This window comes from Cyprinus carpio, chromosome A4, assembly GCF_018340385.1.
Source record: "Cyprinus carpio isolate SPL01 chromosome A4, ASM1834038v1, whole genome shotgun sequence".
NCBI classification, from domain to species: Eukaryota; Metazoa; Chordata; class Actinopteri; order Cypriniformes; family Cyprinidae; genus Cyprinus; species Cyprinus carpio.
The window spans coordinates 23,693,771-23,711,473 of NC_056575.1; the positions used below are offsets into that span (position 1 = coordinate 23,693,771).

At 37.8% G+C, this 17,703-nt stretch overlaps 1 protein-coding gene across 2 annotated transcripts; it reads right to left on the reverse strand.

Moving 5' to 3' along the window:
* Positions 1–1,620: 1,620 nt before the first annotated feature.
* Positions 1,621–16,083, reverse strand: si:ch211-166e11.5. 2 transcript variants are annotated; one of them, XM_019097348.2, is made up of 6 exons: positions 16,020–16,083; positions 15,342–15,490; positions 5,628–6,694; positions 5,384–5,539; positions 2,557–2,649; positions 1,621–2,471 (listed from the first exon to the last, which is right to left on the reverse strand). In XM_019097348.2, the coding sequence occupies exons 2-6, from the start codon at positions 15,424–15,426 to the stop codon at positions 2,184–2,186; spliced, it is 1,689 nt and encodes a 562-aa protein (XP_018952893.1). In that variant the 5' UTR covers positions 15,427–15,490; positions 16,020–16,083; the 3' UTR covers positions 1,621–2,183. The 2 variants fall into 2 exon arrangements, with proteins under 2 accessions (XP_018952893.1, XP_018952892.1); XM_019097347.2 differs by having other exon boundaries at positions 15,342–15,487; positions 16,020–16,079.
* Positions 16,084–17,703: the final 1,620 nt, after the last annotated feature.

Consider the following 17,703-nt stretch of genomic DNA (forward strand, 5'->3'; position numbering starts at 1 on the left):
TGGCTGTGCTGATTTAAATCTAGCAGTTCAGTATTGATTCTCAAGCAAATTCACTCACGTAGTTACTAACCACTCCAGCCAACCAATCATCAACAAACATTACACTACACATCACATTTAAAATTACACTTCACTCACTTGGAACCTCAACTGTACGGTACTGTACCCAGTGCAAAACCCACCAAAAGTGAACTGTACTGAGCCGCACCATGCAGTGGAAAAGCGTCATTACTGAACTCTTCATAGGTATTTTTATTGTTCTGATTTCATGTTTAGTTCATATGTGTCACCTTGCTGCAAAATTAGTTTCCAATAAGGAGGACAATAAAAACAAACAAAGAAACAAACAAAATACACATACTATGCAGGCTATATAAGCACTACATAACTATAATGACCTTTTTAGGTAACCCCAGTGATCCATTTACACGAGGTGGGTCTACTGTGTAAATAAGGCTGAGAATGACTAAATATTGATTATAAATCCACCATTTTTAAGACTACCCCAATGTCTGAAGAGGGTGAAAAATTGGGCCTTGAAGGGTCTAAGTTTTGTACTGGGTCTAATGCATAGACTGTAAAAAAAAAAAAAAAGGGACAGCACATCTTCGCTTCCTTCCACTGCAGAGAATTGAAGCCAAAATATCCCAAAGATGGGCACTACCATTTTGTGCTCATGACGACATTTGGAGCCAGAGTCTGCTCAGTACTGATCGAGAAGTGGAGCTTTGGTATCAAAGTCTCGCAGACTCATAGAATTAATTTTTTACCATATTATTTTTTAACATAAAAAGAATTAGCAACTATTAGTCAAATTAAAACTATAAGTAAAATAAATATTTTGGTTTCAGTTTTCAGGATGTGTGTGGCACACTTGGTCTAGTCTTAAAGGGTCTGACTTTAACTGCACCTCTGATTCCAACTAAAGCCCTATTCGGATGGGACTACATTCCAGACGTCCATTACAGAAATTTGTGTTTCACAGATGTACTTTGCCATTTTAATCCCATACGAATCTGTCAAGTCTGTGTTTTTCCTCACACAAACTTCGTAATAATTCCAGAGCAAATTACATACTTTTATTTTTTTTTGACAAACTCAGTTATCCTCTGAGAAATATAATCTCGTCCGTGATTGCCGACAATATTTTTTCACACCGCGTTTCCTTGTGTGTTTTGGCCAACATGAACTACTGTAGACACTCAGATGTGTTGCCTCCCGTTAAAGAAATTTAAAAAAAAAATGCAATAGCCAAATCAAGTAAACTGTTACGATTAGTTACTGTAATATCAGCGGCAGGTAATATTACTCAGCTTCATTTCTTCACTCAATGACATAATATTTTTAATTACATATGTACTTTTAAGAAAATTAAATGTGATTTACTACCAATTTTATAAAAAATGGTTTTAGTTGAACTAAGGTAACCACAAATTAAACATTGTTTTGTTATATTAAACATAACTTAACCATAGTATTTGTAGTTATACTAATGGTAATCAACCCACATTACTATACACAATGCACGCATTCAGAGCAAGTGATCTCTGTAATGCCAAGAAGTACTTTAAAAAAACTTGTAATTAATTTCACTAAAGCAAGAACAAAAAAAACATAGCAGTTCCAGGTTTAAAAATTGTTTAATATAAAACTAATGGCAACTTTGGTTTGGTCCAAATAATTTGGTAATAGTGAACATCATCTATGCACACACAGACAAAAAAAAAATTGCAGGCTTTTGACAGGACGTTTCCCTTAAACAAAATAAAACAACATGTTCAACTCATGTGGTTTTTGATCCTCTGAACTGAATCCAGTGCTTCAAAACGTATGTGAATAGGAATATTGATAGATTTAGTGTTGCCAAAAATGCATCAAATGGCATAAACCATGAGAAAAAATGTGTTTTCCAAGCTACTTTGTAAGTAAATATGTGGTTTTACTTCCAAAAAAGAACACAGAAAACATGAGAAATTTCAACAACACTCATTGCCAGTTTACAGTGTCCACCAAGCTAAAATTAACGCCATAGGCTGTTTTTTTTTTTTTAAACATTACATTTTTTGTAGGTGTTCCAAATAAATGGCTAACTGTCAAGTGTACATCTGCTGTAATTATATGTACAACTTAACTTTTATACATCACATTTGAATTTGATGACAGCAACCTAATTCTTTACGGTTTTAGTACAGTAGTTTGTTTTTTAAAGACATTACCTTCGGGCTAGCTTTCATATCATCCAGCTCAAGGAAGATCTTTTGAAATGCCTCGAAAGTGTTTTTTAGTTCTTTTGGGTAGCTGAGGTTGAGTGCGTATATCAGTCCCATTAGCAATGCACAAGCCCTGGGTACGTCCAGGTCTTGCTGGACTTCCATTCCCTCGATCACAATTGTTGCTCTGGCTGGTTCTGACATTGTGGAACCTCTAGTTATAATAATCTTCATCACTTCATTGGCAATATCCCCATCATCCTAAGCAGAACAAAATCAATGTCAGTGTTTTAAGTTATCATATTTAAAAACAAGACTAATACAAAGTACGGTACGCCTGACTTACCAAATGTTCTTTAAACAGATCTTCCTCATTTTCTCTGAGAAATACCACTAAGGAACGAATAGCAGCCTCTCTCCTTCCTTCCACAGAATAATCCTGTAAAGGAGAAAAAAAAAAGTGTTAGAATGTTCGTCCATCGAAATGGGGGAAAAACACTTAAAGAGAAGGAATAAATAAAGAGAAAGACAAATTATATACACACACACACACACACATGGTGCGGTGTGATTTGCCGGGGGGATGGGGGGTATTTTCCCCCCTCTGGTCTATACATCCCTGGGATAAAAACATCCCACAAACCTGCTCTGACATCCCGATCTGAATCAAATGATTTGTGATACGCGATCCAGTTGGAGCGCTTCGAAACAGTGAATCATTTTGCGACGCAATGGTTTAACTGATATTCAGCGTTTCAAAGAGCTTGTTGTGTTCTTTACTCGCTTTTTCTATATAATTTGTTGTTTGAATAACAGTGGACATTAAATCATTACAATTAATAGGCCTAATGTAGGCCTACAATGTTTTTATTAAACTGAGATCACACTAAATACAGTGGCTGTCGTATTAAAAGCATTTCATAAAAAATGTCAAAAGCACCCTCCCCCTCCGTTTTTTTTTTCACAAATCGCACCCTAAATATATATAGAGCTCTGTGAACAGCCAGCCTCTTTTGCAATGACCTTTTGTGTCTTGCCCTCCTTGTGCAAGGTGTCAATGGTCGTCTTTTGGACAAATGTCAAGTCAGCAGTCTTCCCCATGATTGTGTAGCCTACAGAACTAGACTGAGAGACCGTTTAAAGGCCTTTGCAGGTGTTTTGAGTTAATTAGCTGATTACAGTGTGGCACCAGATGTCTTCAGTATTGAACCTTTTCACAATATTCTAATTTTCTGAGATACTGAATTTGGGATTTTCCTTAGTTGTCAGTTATAATCATCAAAATTAAAAGAAATAATCATTTGAAATATATCAGTCTGTGTGTAATGAATGAATATAATATACAAGTTTCACTTTTTGAATGGAATTAGTGAAATAAATAAACTTTTTGATGATATTCTAATTATATGACCAGCACCTGTACACTAAATGGCTACGAGGACAGCGCCCTCTTTGATTTAGCACAAATATTTACTGTATCGCTGCCATAGTCTGACCAAACTCTGAACTGATGTACCTTTGGATAATATAATTAAAAAGCTAACAAATACCAGTGTAATGACATTTTTATTCTTTCAATGAAAACACTTCAGTTAGCCTAATTGAACACTGGGTGTCTTACAGATAAAGAATTATATTCGCATAGACTGAGATGTAAAGAAGCTTTTTGCACAGTGGTGGCCACTAGCAGAGTGAACAGTGATAAGCCAAACATGACAACAACAAACATAACAACAAAAAACAAAATTCCAGTTCACACCAACCATGATAACTATAAATATAACGATAAAAAATAAACACTAACAGCCAATAAGAATTAATCCACTACAACTATAACGATAAAGGCACAGCGATACGATATAGTTGGAATCACTTTCAGAACAATTTTTTTCCAGCTGATGGACGATACAAACATTGACAGCCAATAAGAATTAATCCTGCTATAACGAGCTTGAGAATTTAAAGCGGCAGACACATGTGCGCTTAGAATAAACAGACCGTATCATTCGCTGGTGTGGACGCTAATATACGTAGTTATCGTTCTTAGTGTGAATGGGCCTTTACAGAAGGTATACCTACTGTAACTAAGAACGTTTCAGGAAACAAATATTAATGTTAAGTACAGCTTAAATTATAATTTCAGAATGACGTAGCATTAAGGTGGTTTTGGGAAACACACCACTTCTTATTACATTACACTAAATGGTCTAGACCAGGGTCGGACAACTAGGCCCTGGAGGGTTTAGTTTCCACCCTAATAAAATACACCTGCCTGTAATTTTTTGAAGACTTAGTTTCAAATATTTATTTTTGTGCTTTTGATTATGGATGGACCTAAACTCTTCAGGACAGTGGCCCTCCAGGATCGGAGTTGCTCTCCTCTGGTTTATCATCTCATTACTTTTGTGACCTGTTATGGCACTATACTTTATCACATTCACTTTATCAATAAAACCTACAAAATAAGTGGATCCTTTTTTAATGATTGCCACACTCTTCTATATTCTAATACAGAAAATCAAATGTTGGGACTCAGACACAATACTAAATCTGATCGAAATTCCCACCACACAGCTCAAGCTTATGTTGCATTATTTAGATCTGCTCATGCCATTCTTATTTAAATCTGATCGAAATTAATTCAAATTCATCTACGTTAATATTAGTGTTGCTGCATTCCTTTCTACACATGGAATATTTATCCTGTGGAAACTAGATCCTGGCATATCCAGCATATCCGGCAAATTTGATGTTGCCTTCCAATGTCTTTAAAATCCCAACTATAATAAAAATCATCAGCTATAATTTAATCCATGCATTTCTATACTTAAACAAAACCTCACTGATTTCATTATCCACAATATCACAGCAAAGCAAATTTTTGCACCGCCTGAACTGGGTGCAATTTTAGTACCAGACTGTCTTTTTCGAGAACCCAATTAGCTCCTACAACGATATTCATAATTTTTTCCATCTTTTAACCCACCGTCTAACGACCGGCTTACGTCAACACACTGTCGGTGTGAATGCAACCCTTTAAATGGTACTGGGAAATAGTTTGCGCAAAATTGTCCCAGTACTTTAGTACTGTACATTTAGTTACAGGTGTGAAAGGCCCTAATATCACCTATGTGAAATACACTGAAATTTCTATTTGTAACATTTATTCATACCTCTAGCAGCATGTTCTTAATTCGCTGTATACTCATTTTTGAAGACCGCCCCCGTGAGAACACCAAGGACATTATTTTAGGAGAGTACTGGTCCAGTTTTGCCATGAACGTTGTCTCCAGATTAACAGTGGTGATCCTTTCGAATTCTTCATTTATCTGTATAAATAAGACACAATTTGTTAATGCAGAAAATTGAATGTTATATAACACATACTGCAAACTATTTTCTAAAAAATATATTTACCTGAGCTGCATTAAAAAGAGCAGGCCATCTGTATTTTAAATCATTGACGGGTATTGCTTGACTGACAATTTCCTGCCTGCGAATAGAGAATGTCTTTGCCATTTTTTCACTGATGATCTGATAGTTCATATCCCTCTTTACTTCATTAAGGAGCTCCACTCTTTCACGTTCCAAGCTTTCTTCGGTTTCTCCTTGTGGGTGAGGGGGCAAAAAGTTCACCTCTGCCTTTCTTGGCTTTTTGATATTTTTTGCAGGTGCTTTTTCATGTGCACGCTTCTTTTTGACGGAGTTAACATCGAGCTCAGGGCATCCAAGCCCTCTCAGTTTTGCTCTATAGTTGCCCATTTTATATTTCAGTCTCTGTCGCCATCCATAGCATCCATTATATGAGCCTGGTTCTTTAAGGCAAGGATATTTCTGAATCAGCGCCTCAGCAACATCGGACAACTGTGCGCTTGTTGGGTAGGCCACATACTGAAAGATGGTTTCAGCCAGTTTCTCTAGGATGTCTGGAAGGATTGGTGTAAAGTTGAGTTGAATTCCATCCTTCTTGAAAGCTTCACTTGCTGCAGCAAGCACAAGTTCTGTATCATAGGCAAAGCGAGGTACTGGGAATTCAGAAGGCCAACGCTGTGAACGCTGAGTCTTGTGTTCAGATAATGAAAGAATCGGAGTATCCTGCGATCCAGAATAGGAACTGCTGACAGAAGGATAGATGTCGGTCACTGAAGTGTGGACTGAGGTTTGGATGCAGGTCTTTGATGCACTTTTAATGGAACTCTCCACATCAGTAAAAGTCAGCGTAAGTGTGGGAGGTTCAACAATGTGAATCACCTTAATTGTGTCCTTGTCCTTGATTTCACTTGTTGAGGTAAGAGAAAAATATTCCTCTCCGAAATCAGCATCTTTATAATGCAAAGTAAAGTTCCCATTAAGGCCAAATGTCTTCCTCATAATAGACTCAAGTTCACTCACAGTCCCTGGGATTCCATGAGGCAAGTCAAGTTTGCGAATGTCATGGTCCTGAAGAATGACACGAAGTTTGGCTGGACAAGACTTTGGAACATCTGTAAGAGAAACCACATCACTTCAGTTTGAGTTACAGAAAATCATGGGGATGAGGGTCTTTCCATATAAACTTCTCTCAGAAGGGAAATCTGCAAGAGTGTTGTCTAAAGGAGAAGTGGAATGCACCCTTGTTGAAACCCTTAGGATCAGAGGTAGGATTGCTAGAATGTTTAGCTTTTATAAAACCTGCAGCTAGAACCAACTTCCAGATGACTAAATGAGCCCCCAAAATTGCCGTAAGGCTGAAACCATATGCTTACCTGTACATTCTCACACTATAAATCATGTATTTGCACTGAAAATTCACACTGTGCAAAATATAAATTCAAAACACTGACTTTTAGTAATTTTTCAGATTTATCTGCAAGTGTTATGCATAAAAAGTGTTTAATTACACTGAACAATTAAACTGCCACAATTTAAAAATTCCCAGGTGATTTTTGCAACAGTAAGGGACACTGCAATTTATTTCCAATGTGTTTCAGGTATTTTTGATATGTGAAACATGTCTCGCACTAAAGATATGTGAAAGGCTTCTCTATAGTGTGAACTCTCACGTGACTGTTAAGGTTTCCTTTAGATCTAAAACACTTTCCACAGTGATGGCATGTGAAAGGGCTTATCTTCACTGTGAATTTTCATGTGAACCTCAAAGTTTGCTTTGTTTGAGCACGTTTTTCCATAGTGATGGCACACGCAATGCTTCTCTACAGTGTGAATTCTCCTGTGCCTGTTAAAGTTTCCACACTGTTTGCAAGTGTAACGCTTTTCTCTGGTGTGAATGCTCAATGTGGCATTTAAGGGTTCCTTTTTTAGTGAAACATTTTCCACATTGTTGGCAAGAGAAAGGCTTCTCCCCAGAATGAATTCTCATGTGGACAATAAAGCTTCCTTGTTGATAGAAACCCTTTCCACACTGGGTGCATGTGTAAGGTGTTTCTCCAGCATGAACTCTTATGTGGACTTTAAGGTTTCCTTTTTTAGTGTAACGCTTGTCACATTGCTGGCAGGTGAAATAACTTCTAGTTCCTGTCTTTTGAGCTCTTTTTTGTGAGGAAGTCTTTTCAGTCTCTAAGCAACTCAACAGTTTTTCTTCAGTTATGATAACATGGTTCTTATACTGGTCTTTCTCTTTCATTTCATTCAGTTCTTCACTCTCCTCTTTCAGCAGGAGCAAGTTTAAGGTGAAAAGAGACCAATACAAGTTAACCCCAAATTTACAACAATAAAATACAAATTTTTGCACGTGTCCTGTGCGCAGCCATGCGCGCACAACTTAGATGGAACATTGACCATGGGTGCACCAAAAATGGAAGTGCAGGCCAGACCCCAGGTGAGGACCCCCTCCCTCCACTATGCCCTATTCTCCAGGGATCTCCATTATGAATTCTTTACCAGGAACTGCTTCAGCCCTCATCACGAGGCTGACTCCAATTCTGTGATCAGAGACTCCAGGTACAGGTACCCCTGGGGGAGTGGGGGCTCTCAGTATAAAATGTTTTTATCCAAAACATGTTGGCCTAACTTATTGACCCCCTCTTATTTTTTATCTCTATTTGCCAAGATAACAGCTCTGAGTCTTCTCTTATATTGCCCGATGAGATTGGAGAACACCTGGCAAGAGATAAGAGACCATTCCTCCAGACTGAATGTTGCTGCACTCTCGTTTTAAGTTCACCCTACTCGTTTTCTATAGGACAGGGTCAGTAGACTGGGATGGCCATGGCAGATCCCCCATTTTGTGTTCAGTGACCTATTTTGTGTTGATTTTGAGGTTTGCTTTGGATCTTCGCCCTGGTGAAAGAGCCAACCACTGCCCATTGTAAGATTTCTCATAGAGGAAATCAGGTGAACAAGAGGTCCAGGATCTCCTGATTTATTCTTGAAATCCTCCCAAACTAAATTTCTGCAATTTTCCAGCTATGATCCTTGGAGAGACTTTGGCCACTCAAACTATCCTTCTCACTGTGTATTAAAGGGGTCATATGATGCTGCTAAAAAGAACATTATTTTGGTGTAATGAAATGTGTTTATGTGGTTTAAGGTAAAAAAAAAAAACATTTTCCTCATACTGTACATTTCTCCTCTATGCCCCCCCTTCTGAAACGTGTCGATTTTTACAAGGCTCATCGCTCTGAAAAGCGAGGTGTGCTGTGATTGGCCAGTTATCCAGCATGCTGTGATTGGCCAAATGCCTCAAGCGTGTGACGGGAATGTTACACCCCTTAACATATTGTGATGCCTTGTCCGGCCGGAGCGACGAGACATAAACATAAAACCCATTATAAACATGATATAAACATGATTTCTTTTGTAAGGCAAAAACAAAGTAGTTTCGCTTTCTCAACTTGACTTGAGTGAGCAGAGGCCAGAGGCCTAGAGTGAGCTGCGGCCGACCTGAGCAGAGGCAGATGGCTTGAGAACGGTGCGGCTGGCGGATTCTACAAAGGAGCAAACCTTGGGCTTGCAGCAACCACATGTGATGACCCCGGGCTGGACTCCACTTCGTCCACGGTAAAAGCCGATCCGGCGATCCACAGTGCAAAGTTGATGTATTTCCTCAGCAACCAACACGGATCAGCTCCAGGCATGACGAAGTGGATATCGTCCTCTTTTGGAAGACCAAACAAAGTAGTTTCGCTTTCACAGTGAAACACACAGCGTCTATACGACATGGGTCGGCGGAAACAACAATACTACAACAAGAATAAAAGGTACACCTTCTTTCTTTGCATGAACATCTGGGCGGTGTTATGCAAATCTTCCCACATACTGACGTAGAGATGTGGGGGCATGTCAGAATGAGCCGTTTCAGGGGGGTGTAGACGAGTCTTAACTTTGATAAAGAATATTTCTTTGGATTTGAGACTTTAGTCTTTGCAACTTTACAGATCTTCTTCATTCACCAAGAGCTTGTAACACTCCAAAAACAAAGGAAAATTTGAAATCGCATCATAAGACCCCTTTAAGACAATATAAACTGGGTTTCCATCCAAAATTGCAAATTTAACTAGTGTGCAAAATTGGAATATTGCATAAAACATGTGCAAATAATCCATTTCTATCCAAAAAGTCAAAGAGAACAAAATTGTTACTTTCTGATAAACTAGCACTAAATATCACTAAGAAAAGTAGGAGAAGCCACTGAATATAATAATTTTCATATATAATAAATTACTTGCGCTTCAGATCAAGCAGACAAAACACAATAAATGTGGTCACTGCTTTCAGAGGTGGATCCCTGCTGTTTGAGAACACAGTCATGTAAAGGCCCCGATAAACTTCAAACGAAATCGAAGAATGAACTTATATGACATCATTTCTAACAAAATCAGGCCGAAACGAAGTTCATTTTGAGTTCGTTTCAGGAGTTCGAAACAGCTGACCAAAGCAAACTTTCTGGGGGATTCATTTCGGCTCCTAAACACCTTTGAGTTTCCATTGGTCTGTGGCGGTTACGCAATCAGTGGGTGTGTTCTGAAACTCCACCTTCTTTTGAAGTGCCATTTTTCCCCCTGGTTCATATCCCATTCAGTGGAGGTCAGGCAAGACAACAACATCTCCTATCACTAGCAACATAAATACAATGTGTCCAATCACTGAGCTGGCACAGATATATCCACACCTGTACGATCGCTTGCGGAGAGACTTTAAAGTTTCAGAGAAAGCATTTAATTCCTAGAAAGAAATTGCAATGAAGCTTGGCATGCAAGTTTTCCAAAGCCATGAAAAGAATGAAAGGAAAGAGTAAAGATATAAGGTAGCAAGTACCAAATACATGTGTTTCAAATAAATGTTGCACCATACTGCTGCTGCTGCTGTTGTTCTTTCAATAAGCTAATTTAAAAGGTATACAATAAATGAAATGCCACCGTTGTTTTTATCAAATCATGACACCACATAAAACATAAAAAGGTTTAATAATTTATCCAATTTAATAAAATAAATGGACACTGATAAAATAAAGTAACAAACAGGTTTGTGTTATTGCGATGACTCCAATATTTGTTCCACATCATGCTAAAGTTTTCAGACTACGAGACATTCACACTTCCCATAAAGGACTGATTATGGAAGTAGAATGGTTCTTTTGTATCGCAAACATGATACTTGACTCTGAACTGCTGCTAATCATTATTCTTTTGTCTATAATATTCTGACAATTGGGGCCCTTCTCACACCTAGATTGCCTACATTTCATCTTGTTGTGTTTAGGGGATACGTGCGAGCATCGCGAGTCATGTCTACATTAATCTACACCCCGCCTCCAGCAGTGCGGGGGTGTTGGAATGTTCGAAAACAGTATACTGTCACTCAGCCTTTTAGAACTTCATTTTGCCCCCAAACGAAGAACGAAAACAAACTTCGTTTAAAGTGCCTTACGACACTTCTGGGAGGCAATTATCCAGAAATACTTTGATGACAGACTTTGCTCTGGCATTTAAGAATGACCATTAGTGTACAACATTTTAGATGCTGTGGAACAAGAACGATCTGCTGGTAAGTCAGGTTATGCCATCCCATAGCGCAAAGTCACATGACTTTTTTGATGCGCATCAAGGAATTTATTCAGCAAATGCCAGTCCCTCCAGGATTTCACAGAACTTTTTTCTGATTTTCTGAAGCATTTAAAAACACTCGAAAACATCAGACCATTTCTGCCACAAGTTGTTCCTGTAGTTTTACAATGTTAAATCCATGGTGAATGGTGGTGATTTGTGTTTGTTGAACATTGTTTTTGCTGGTTTCCACATCAGTGGCGTTTGTTCTGATATCAGCTTTAACAGAATTATGCGCTGAATTTGAATGCTTCTCACAAGATTTCACAGAGATGTTGATTCTGTGGTGAATTCAACTGCTTTCTTCACTGTATCTCCCAGCGCTGTGTATATCAGTGTCGCGTGATCGAGATCAGCCCGCGGCTCCGGCTCGAGCAGATAAACGGTCTGCGCTTCGTAGCCCAAAGGAGTACTGCGGATTCGTTCCGGTTTCGGTTTGTTTATCCAATGTAGCTCTTGTAAATCGGTCACGATGAGAATGCAAGGCTGTTCATTCCATTTCACAAAACGAGAAACAACCTTTCTTTGATTGAATGCGCGTTGCGATGACATCACGGGACGCGTCTAAGCCCAAATTCTGCTGGAAATTTGTGGCAATTATGAAACTTTGCAAACTTTTGCGAAAATTACGGAGTTTGTTTGATTTTGCGATAAATTCAGCGATCGGGTTATTGAGTTATTATTAAATAAAATTATGTGTTTGATAATTATTATATAACTAAATGATATGAAATGATATAAATGATATGTATATGAATTATATAACTAAAATTAAATAACTAATTACAGATTTTGGTTAAATAAAGATGTCAGTCTTTATTTTTTTTCTTTTTAGGAAACAAATCAAAGAAAAAAATAACTAATTCTGCTGTTTCTAATATTTTTTTTACCCAGTCATTTAAAAATAACACATTTCAGAGCTGTAACAACAATACCGTGATACCATGAAACCGTGATATTTTTTCTTAAGGTTATCATACCGTCAAAATCTCATACCAGCCCATGCCTACTCTTTAGTGGTTGTTGTTTTGGATTTCTGCCTCAGCTCGCTACGTCGTAATCAGGTCACTACTAGAGCACGCGGTGCAAATTTTAGCCAAAGTTCAGATTTTTCACCTCCCGCGATTCGCGCAAATCACGCGTTATATGCGTCAAATGCCCAAAACTATCTATGTCTATTACGTCTTTGCATTGGCTTAACATGTAAATCACTCGCGCTTAATGCTTCATTCGCGTCTGGTGTGAACGCACCATAAGACTATTGAGCATTTTCGTCTCAAGATAAAGACTAAGACTAAATCAAAAATGCCTGTCAAAATTAACATTGCTGCCTATTTAGCTCCGCCACTGATTCACACATGTAGTGTAAATAAGGAGAGAGGCAAACGCAGGTCTACACAGAAACCAAACGATAAAGATCCCAACATTACACTACGTCATGTTCTGTTTAGCCCTGCCCACCGATTCACGCACATAGTGGGTAAACGCTGGTCTACGCAGAATCCAAATTATAAAGATGGCTCCAAAGATAACAAGACACTGTACAGTGCTTAGTTCTTGAAAAATTTGCTTTTGCGTTCCTTCTGATCCTAACATTAAAAAGAAGATGAACTTTCTTTTTAATGAAGTTCCAAACTGCGTCAGTAACACCATGTCTACATCGGACGCGACAGTTGTCATGTCGCGCCACAACAGCTAAAGTCTGTCTACACTGAAAACGACAAAGCGACCTTTGAAAATCATTTGAAATTTGTGTCAGCATGTCATAAATAGAACGAGGCAGCAGTTTACTGTCGGGGTTTTTTTTTTCTTGTGCCGCATCCAGTGTAGACAGCATAATAACTCATAATAATGAGTTCTATAGAATTTTGTAGCGCCGCTCGCATCCAGCAAGTGCAACACTTAATTTTTGTTTATAAACAAGGCACAATTCGAAGCAGGATTTTAAGAACGATTGAAACTAAAAAACGATTCTGTGCTGACTATACTGGACCTGACAGGGGAAGTCGTGGCCTAGTGTTTACAGAGTTTGAATCCTAACCCTAAGGTTGTGGGTTCGAGTCTCGGGCCGGCAATACCACGACTGAGGTGCCCTTGAGCAAGGCACTGAACCCCCAACTGCTCCCCGGCCACCGCAGCATAAATGGCTGCCCACTGCTCCGGGTGTGTGTTCACGGTGTGTGTGTGCTCACTGCTGTGTGTGTGCTCACTGCTGTGTGTGTGCACTTTGGATAGGTTAAATGCAGAGCACGAATTCTGTATGGGTCACCATACTTGGCTGTATGTCACATAACTCACTCACTCAGTAATGTTGCACCACTCAAGTGTGAGTAACTGTTTTTATTTTGTGGTCACTATTGCGTTGTCTGTTATTACAGATCGTTTGATATGTACTGAGTATTTATGTGTTTTAATCTAAATCACAGCAGCATCCATCTATAAAGGATGTAGGCTAACAAACATACACGACTGTTATCCAATCATAGCAGTGAGTGTTTACTTCCAAATCGACAATCTGCCACACCTATTCAAACAGAGCTATCTGATGAAGGGGTCAAAACAGGACAGAAAATAGCCTATTACTTTTAAATTATTGTTTTTTTGGTGTAAAAATCTTGATAACATTATCAGTGGACGTCAGAGACAATTCAAAATAATAAAAAAGGCAGTTCATGACCCCTTTAACAAAAGCATTCTTGAGAGCGCCGAAATCAAATTGCAATAATGAGATAATTGCATTCATCTGCTCAACAGACATGACTGTAATCAACTACAATGATCAGCGCTGTAACCTATGATGCAGTGGGAGTACATCTAAGTACAATGCTATAACCAGCGCTTACAATGATTAATTGATCTTGGCAGCTGTAATAATAAAAGAGAAATTACTTTTTAAATGGAGTCCTTAAATAAGAGAGTTGAAATCAGGGTAGAAAGTGTTTTATTTATAAATCAAGTATATATTATTAATATTCATGAAATCCAACTAATATTATTTTAGCCCCTCAAGACAAAAAAATAATGCATGACCCCTTTAAATGAAGATACAAAAATAAGGCCAGACAAAGTACAAAACACTTGTCAACAGAGAGTGAACTCAAAGAAAATATTTCTAATCAGCCACTAAATAGTATTTAAATTACTTTCTTTAAAATATATATCTGCCATTGTGACAATGTTATTATTTATCTATAAGTAACAAACATAGCTCACTCACAGCATCATAAGAACTAGTATCAGTCTCTCTGTAAAACCTGTTACTACAAATCCATCAAGAATTTGTTTCTAACGTTTAAGTTGTAGTCTTAGCACTCATCCTAGATCAACTTCAGATGCTACATTTACAGCTGAGGCTTTAGAAGATGTGAAAGTCACAACAGATGTTTTCTTTAGTACACAATCTGTGTCTTTGATTTGAACTGTTTGTGTCCCTCACTAACAATCAATCAGTTTGATTCAAACCATCTATTATGCTGCTGGCCACTGGGTTATTTATAGCTTGATTCAATTAATATTTACCAATATATATATATATGTTAAGGTATGATAATATGACAATATTTTACCTGTAAGCTAAGTGTTTTTGGTTCTCTGAATTTCATGAAGCTCTGAATATTTTAGCTTCCATGCATAACACAAAAAAGTTGAATAATATGATTATCTAATGAATGATATGATAATATAATTAAATGAGATTTATTACATTTCTTTGTAAAAAGAAGCATTTATAGATGATGCTACCATTGCAACACATGTTTTTTCAGTCGCGCTTCCTTTTAAAAGTTAGGACTTTCAGAAGTAATAATACTTTTGTATTATTTTGCCTTATTTAAAGCATGATAAGTCGTAATAACAAATGCCCAACTTGGAAGTAAAATCTTCTCAGGTGCACTTAAAAGCAGTTTTAGTATCTGGCTGATCATGTGATCTCAACATGTCTGTCCACATGAGTCAACCCACTCCATAACAAATAAAACAGCTTTAATTACAATGCTAATATGACATATAAATATGATTCATTACTGTACAGCTCAACATTTTAGTACGGCTCAAATGACTGAGTTCAGCTTTGAGAAGAAAAACCAACCTGTTTGTTCCTGGGCATCTTCTTGTTTGACTCTGAACGTTTCTTCAATCCACACATCTTCACTCTCCTCTTTAATAAACGCCATCTTTATAACAGTGTGTCACGTGGACCTCTGCTGCTCCGCCAGGAGTTTGTGTTTGGACACTCTGCTATGTTTAAAATGAGAATCATTAACAAAGAAATATAAATCCAAACTTAATCTCTATCTCAGTCAGCTCCCTAGTTTAGTAGTCCGTGCACTTGTTACTGCCCGATTAGTCAAAAATAAATAAATAAATAAAATAAACTCAAAACCAGCTCTTAAATTAAAAAGAATAGAAATTATACAGACACTTCATGTTTAGTTATTATTTATATTTGTATTTAATGAACTGAATGTAACAACCTATTACACTTTAAGAGATTACACCTTCATTAAAACGTTTGTCATTGGTTTGTAAAAGCTGTAATTACACGTTGCAGAATTCATGTTTACGATAAACTGAGACGCGCATTTTCTGTTACTCATGAATGGATGCGCGTTACTCACACAAACTAACGATCATTAATGTTAGATAAAGTATTGCAATATTATATTAAATATTAATAAGTTGATGTTACATCGCTTGTGAAACAAACTATAAAATAGATCAAACAGTTGAACACATTTAAAAACTTTAAATGGTTAAAAACACAAACCTTTCGTCAGCCGAATCGCAACAGACGCTGCAGCGCGGCGCAGCTCTATGACGTCACATCACTAGCCCAGAATAAATGTCCCGTTCACAAGCTGCTGTCTAAAATCACAATATGCGCACGTACATGCTAGTAATAAAATACAAGTCAGAGTATATCAGGGTTTATTTCTTAGTGAAATACATATTTAAATACACATTGCGCAGTGATGTGGTTTGATAATCTGTCTAAAAGGCAAAATTGTAGTAATGTTTGGGTCCAGACAGCATTACTACACCGGGGTCTGAAAACTTTTTCACTAACTAATTTTTATTTGGAAAGAGTATTGTAGAACAAACTAATTAAATGTTTTGGAAATAAAATACATTTAATTTAAGGGTCACAGACTACTCAAAAACAAACAATGTGCAACATTCAACAGGTAACGTTGTTGTATGTTTTATTATTAAGTGTACTTCAGGGTGGATATCCTATGGTGGATCAAACAAAGGTACTAAACTCTAGAAACTTGCGTTAATGGGGCTTGTAAACTAGATAAATCAGCCGGAGGACTGCTTTTCTGTAGGACAGGCCTGGGTTGAGATAAGGTGCTGGTGGACGGGAGAGATGTGGGCTATTGGTCATCAACTGACATGTCAGCATCATCATCATCATCGAATGTAGTTTCAGGCTCTATTCTTGGTTTGTTAAAACATTGATTTAAAGATATTTGTTTCAACATGTTTGCCTCACGTGTGTTCATCAAAATACTTATTTCATGCAGCAAATGTAAACTCGTCTTCCCAAAAGGTCTCATCTGGCAGAATATAACGAGCATGGAGAGATTCTGGACTTCTTGATTAAAAGGCTACATTTAAAGGTAGATTGCTGTCCTCAAAGTGTATTAACACAGAGAAACTACCTCATTTTTCACAAGGCTTTTCATTGTGAAATGAATGCTGTCCCTGAACCCTTTGCCAGATGCTAGCAGGCCCACAGATGTCTTGCATGAGTGTGCTTTCATGCCTGGACCTGCACACTCAGGCATTACTTGAGTTGAGGGCAGAAAATACAGCAGCTCCAGTTGGATGATGCAGAAGACTGTGACCTGCTTCATATGTTGGAGAGTACAGAGACTGATGAAGGAGATTATGATTTTGAGGGGCATTACAAAGTACAAGATAGCTTGTATAACAAAGATGTTAACTTTCATAGTGGCATACAATCTTGGAAAGATTTGAGGTTGATGACACCATTGGCAATTTAGGGACCTACCCTAAAGTATTATCAGGATCACCCTACTGCAGGGCATCTTGGTGTCAATTTTTATTTATTTTTTACCTGCAAGGCTTAGACTGAGATTTTTCTGGTGAAAATGAGAGGTGATGCACATACGTGTCTTCCTACACAGTTTGCCAGCTTATTAAACCATCCCAGTAGAAACCTGTGGGTTTGATGGTCCCAATGCATGCAAATGAACCCTGGGAGTATGCAGGTTTCCACTTCTGTGTAAAACAGCAGGTAACTAGTACATTTTGGTCTTTGATGGCCATTTCAGTTAATCTTTGGAGGCAAATGTTGTTAGGGAGACCAGTGCACAAACTGCTGTGTGAAAATTCAAGGCCAACTTTTTTGCAAATCATGGGGCTCCTAAGCACCTTATTTCTGATAGAGGAGCTCCCTTTGTAAGTGCATTGCTCAGCAAGAT

Bases quoted from the DNA above. Each gene is read 5' to 3' on its own strand.
- si:ch211-166e11.5 (XM_019097348.2), bottom strand. From the start codon at position 15,426: ATGGCGTTTATTAAAGAGGAGAGTGAAGATGTGTGGATTGAAGAAACG. The intron at 6,695-15,341 runs GTTGGTTTTTCT...TTTCTCTTACAG, and splicing joins AGATGCCCAGGAACAAACAG to ATGTTCCAAAGTCTTGTCCA. The intron at 2,650-5,383 runs GTATGAATAAAT...TCTCCTTTACAG, and splicing joins TTAAGAACATGCTGCTAGAG to GATTATTCTGTGGAAGGAAG.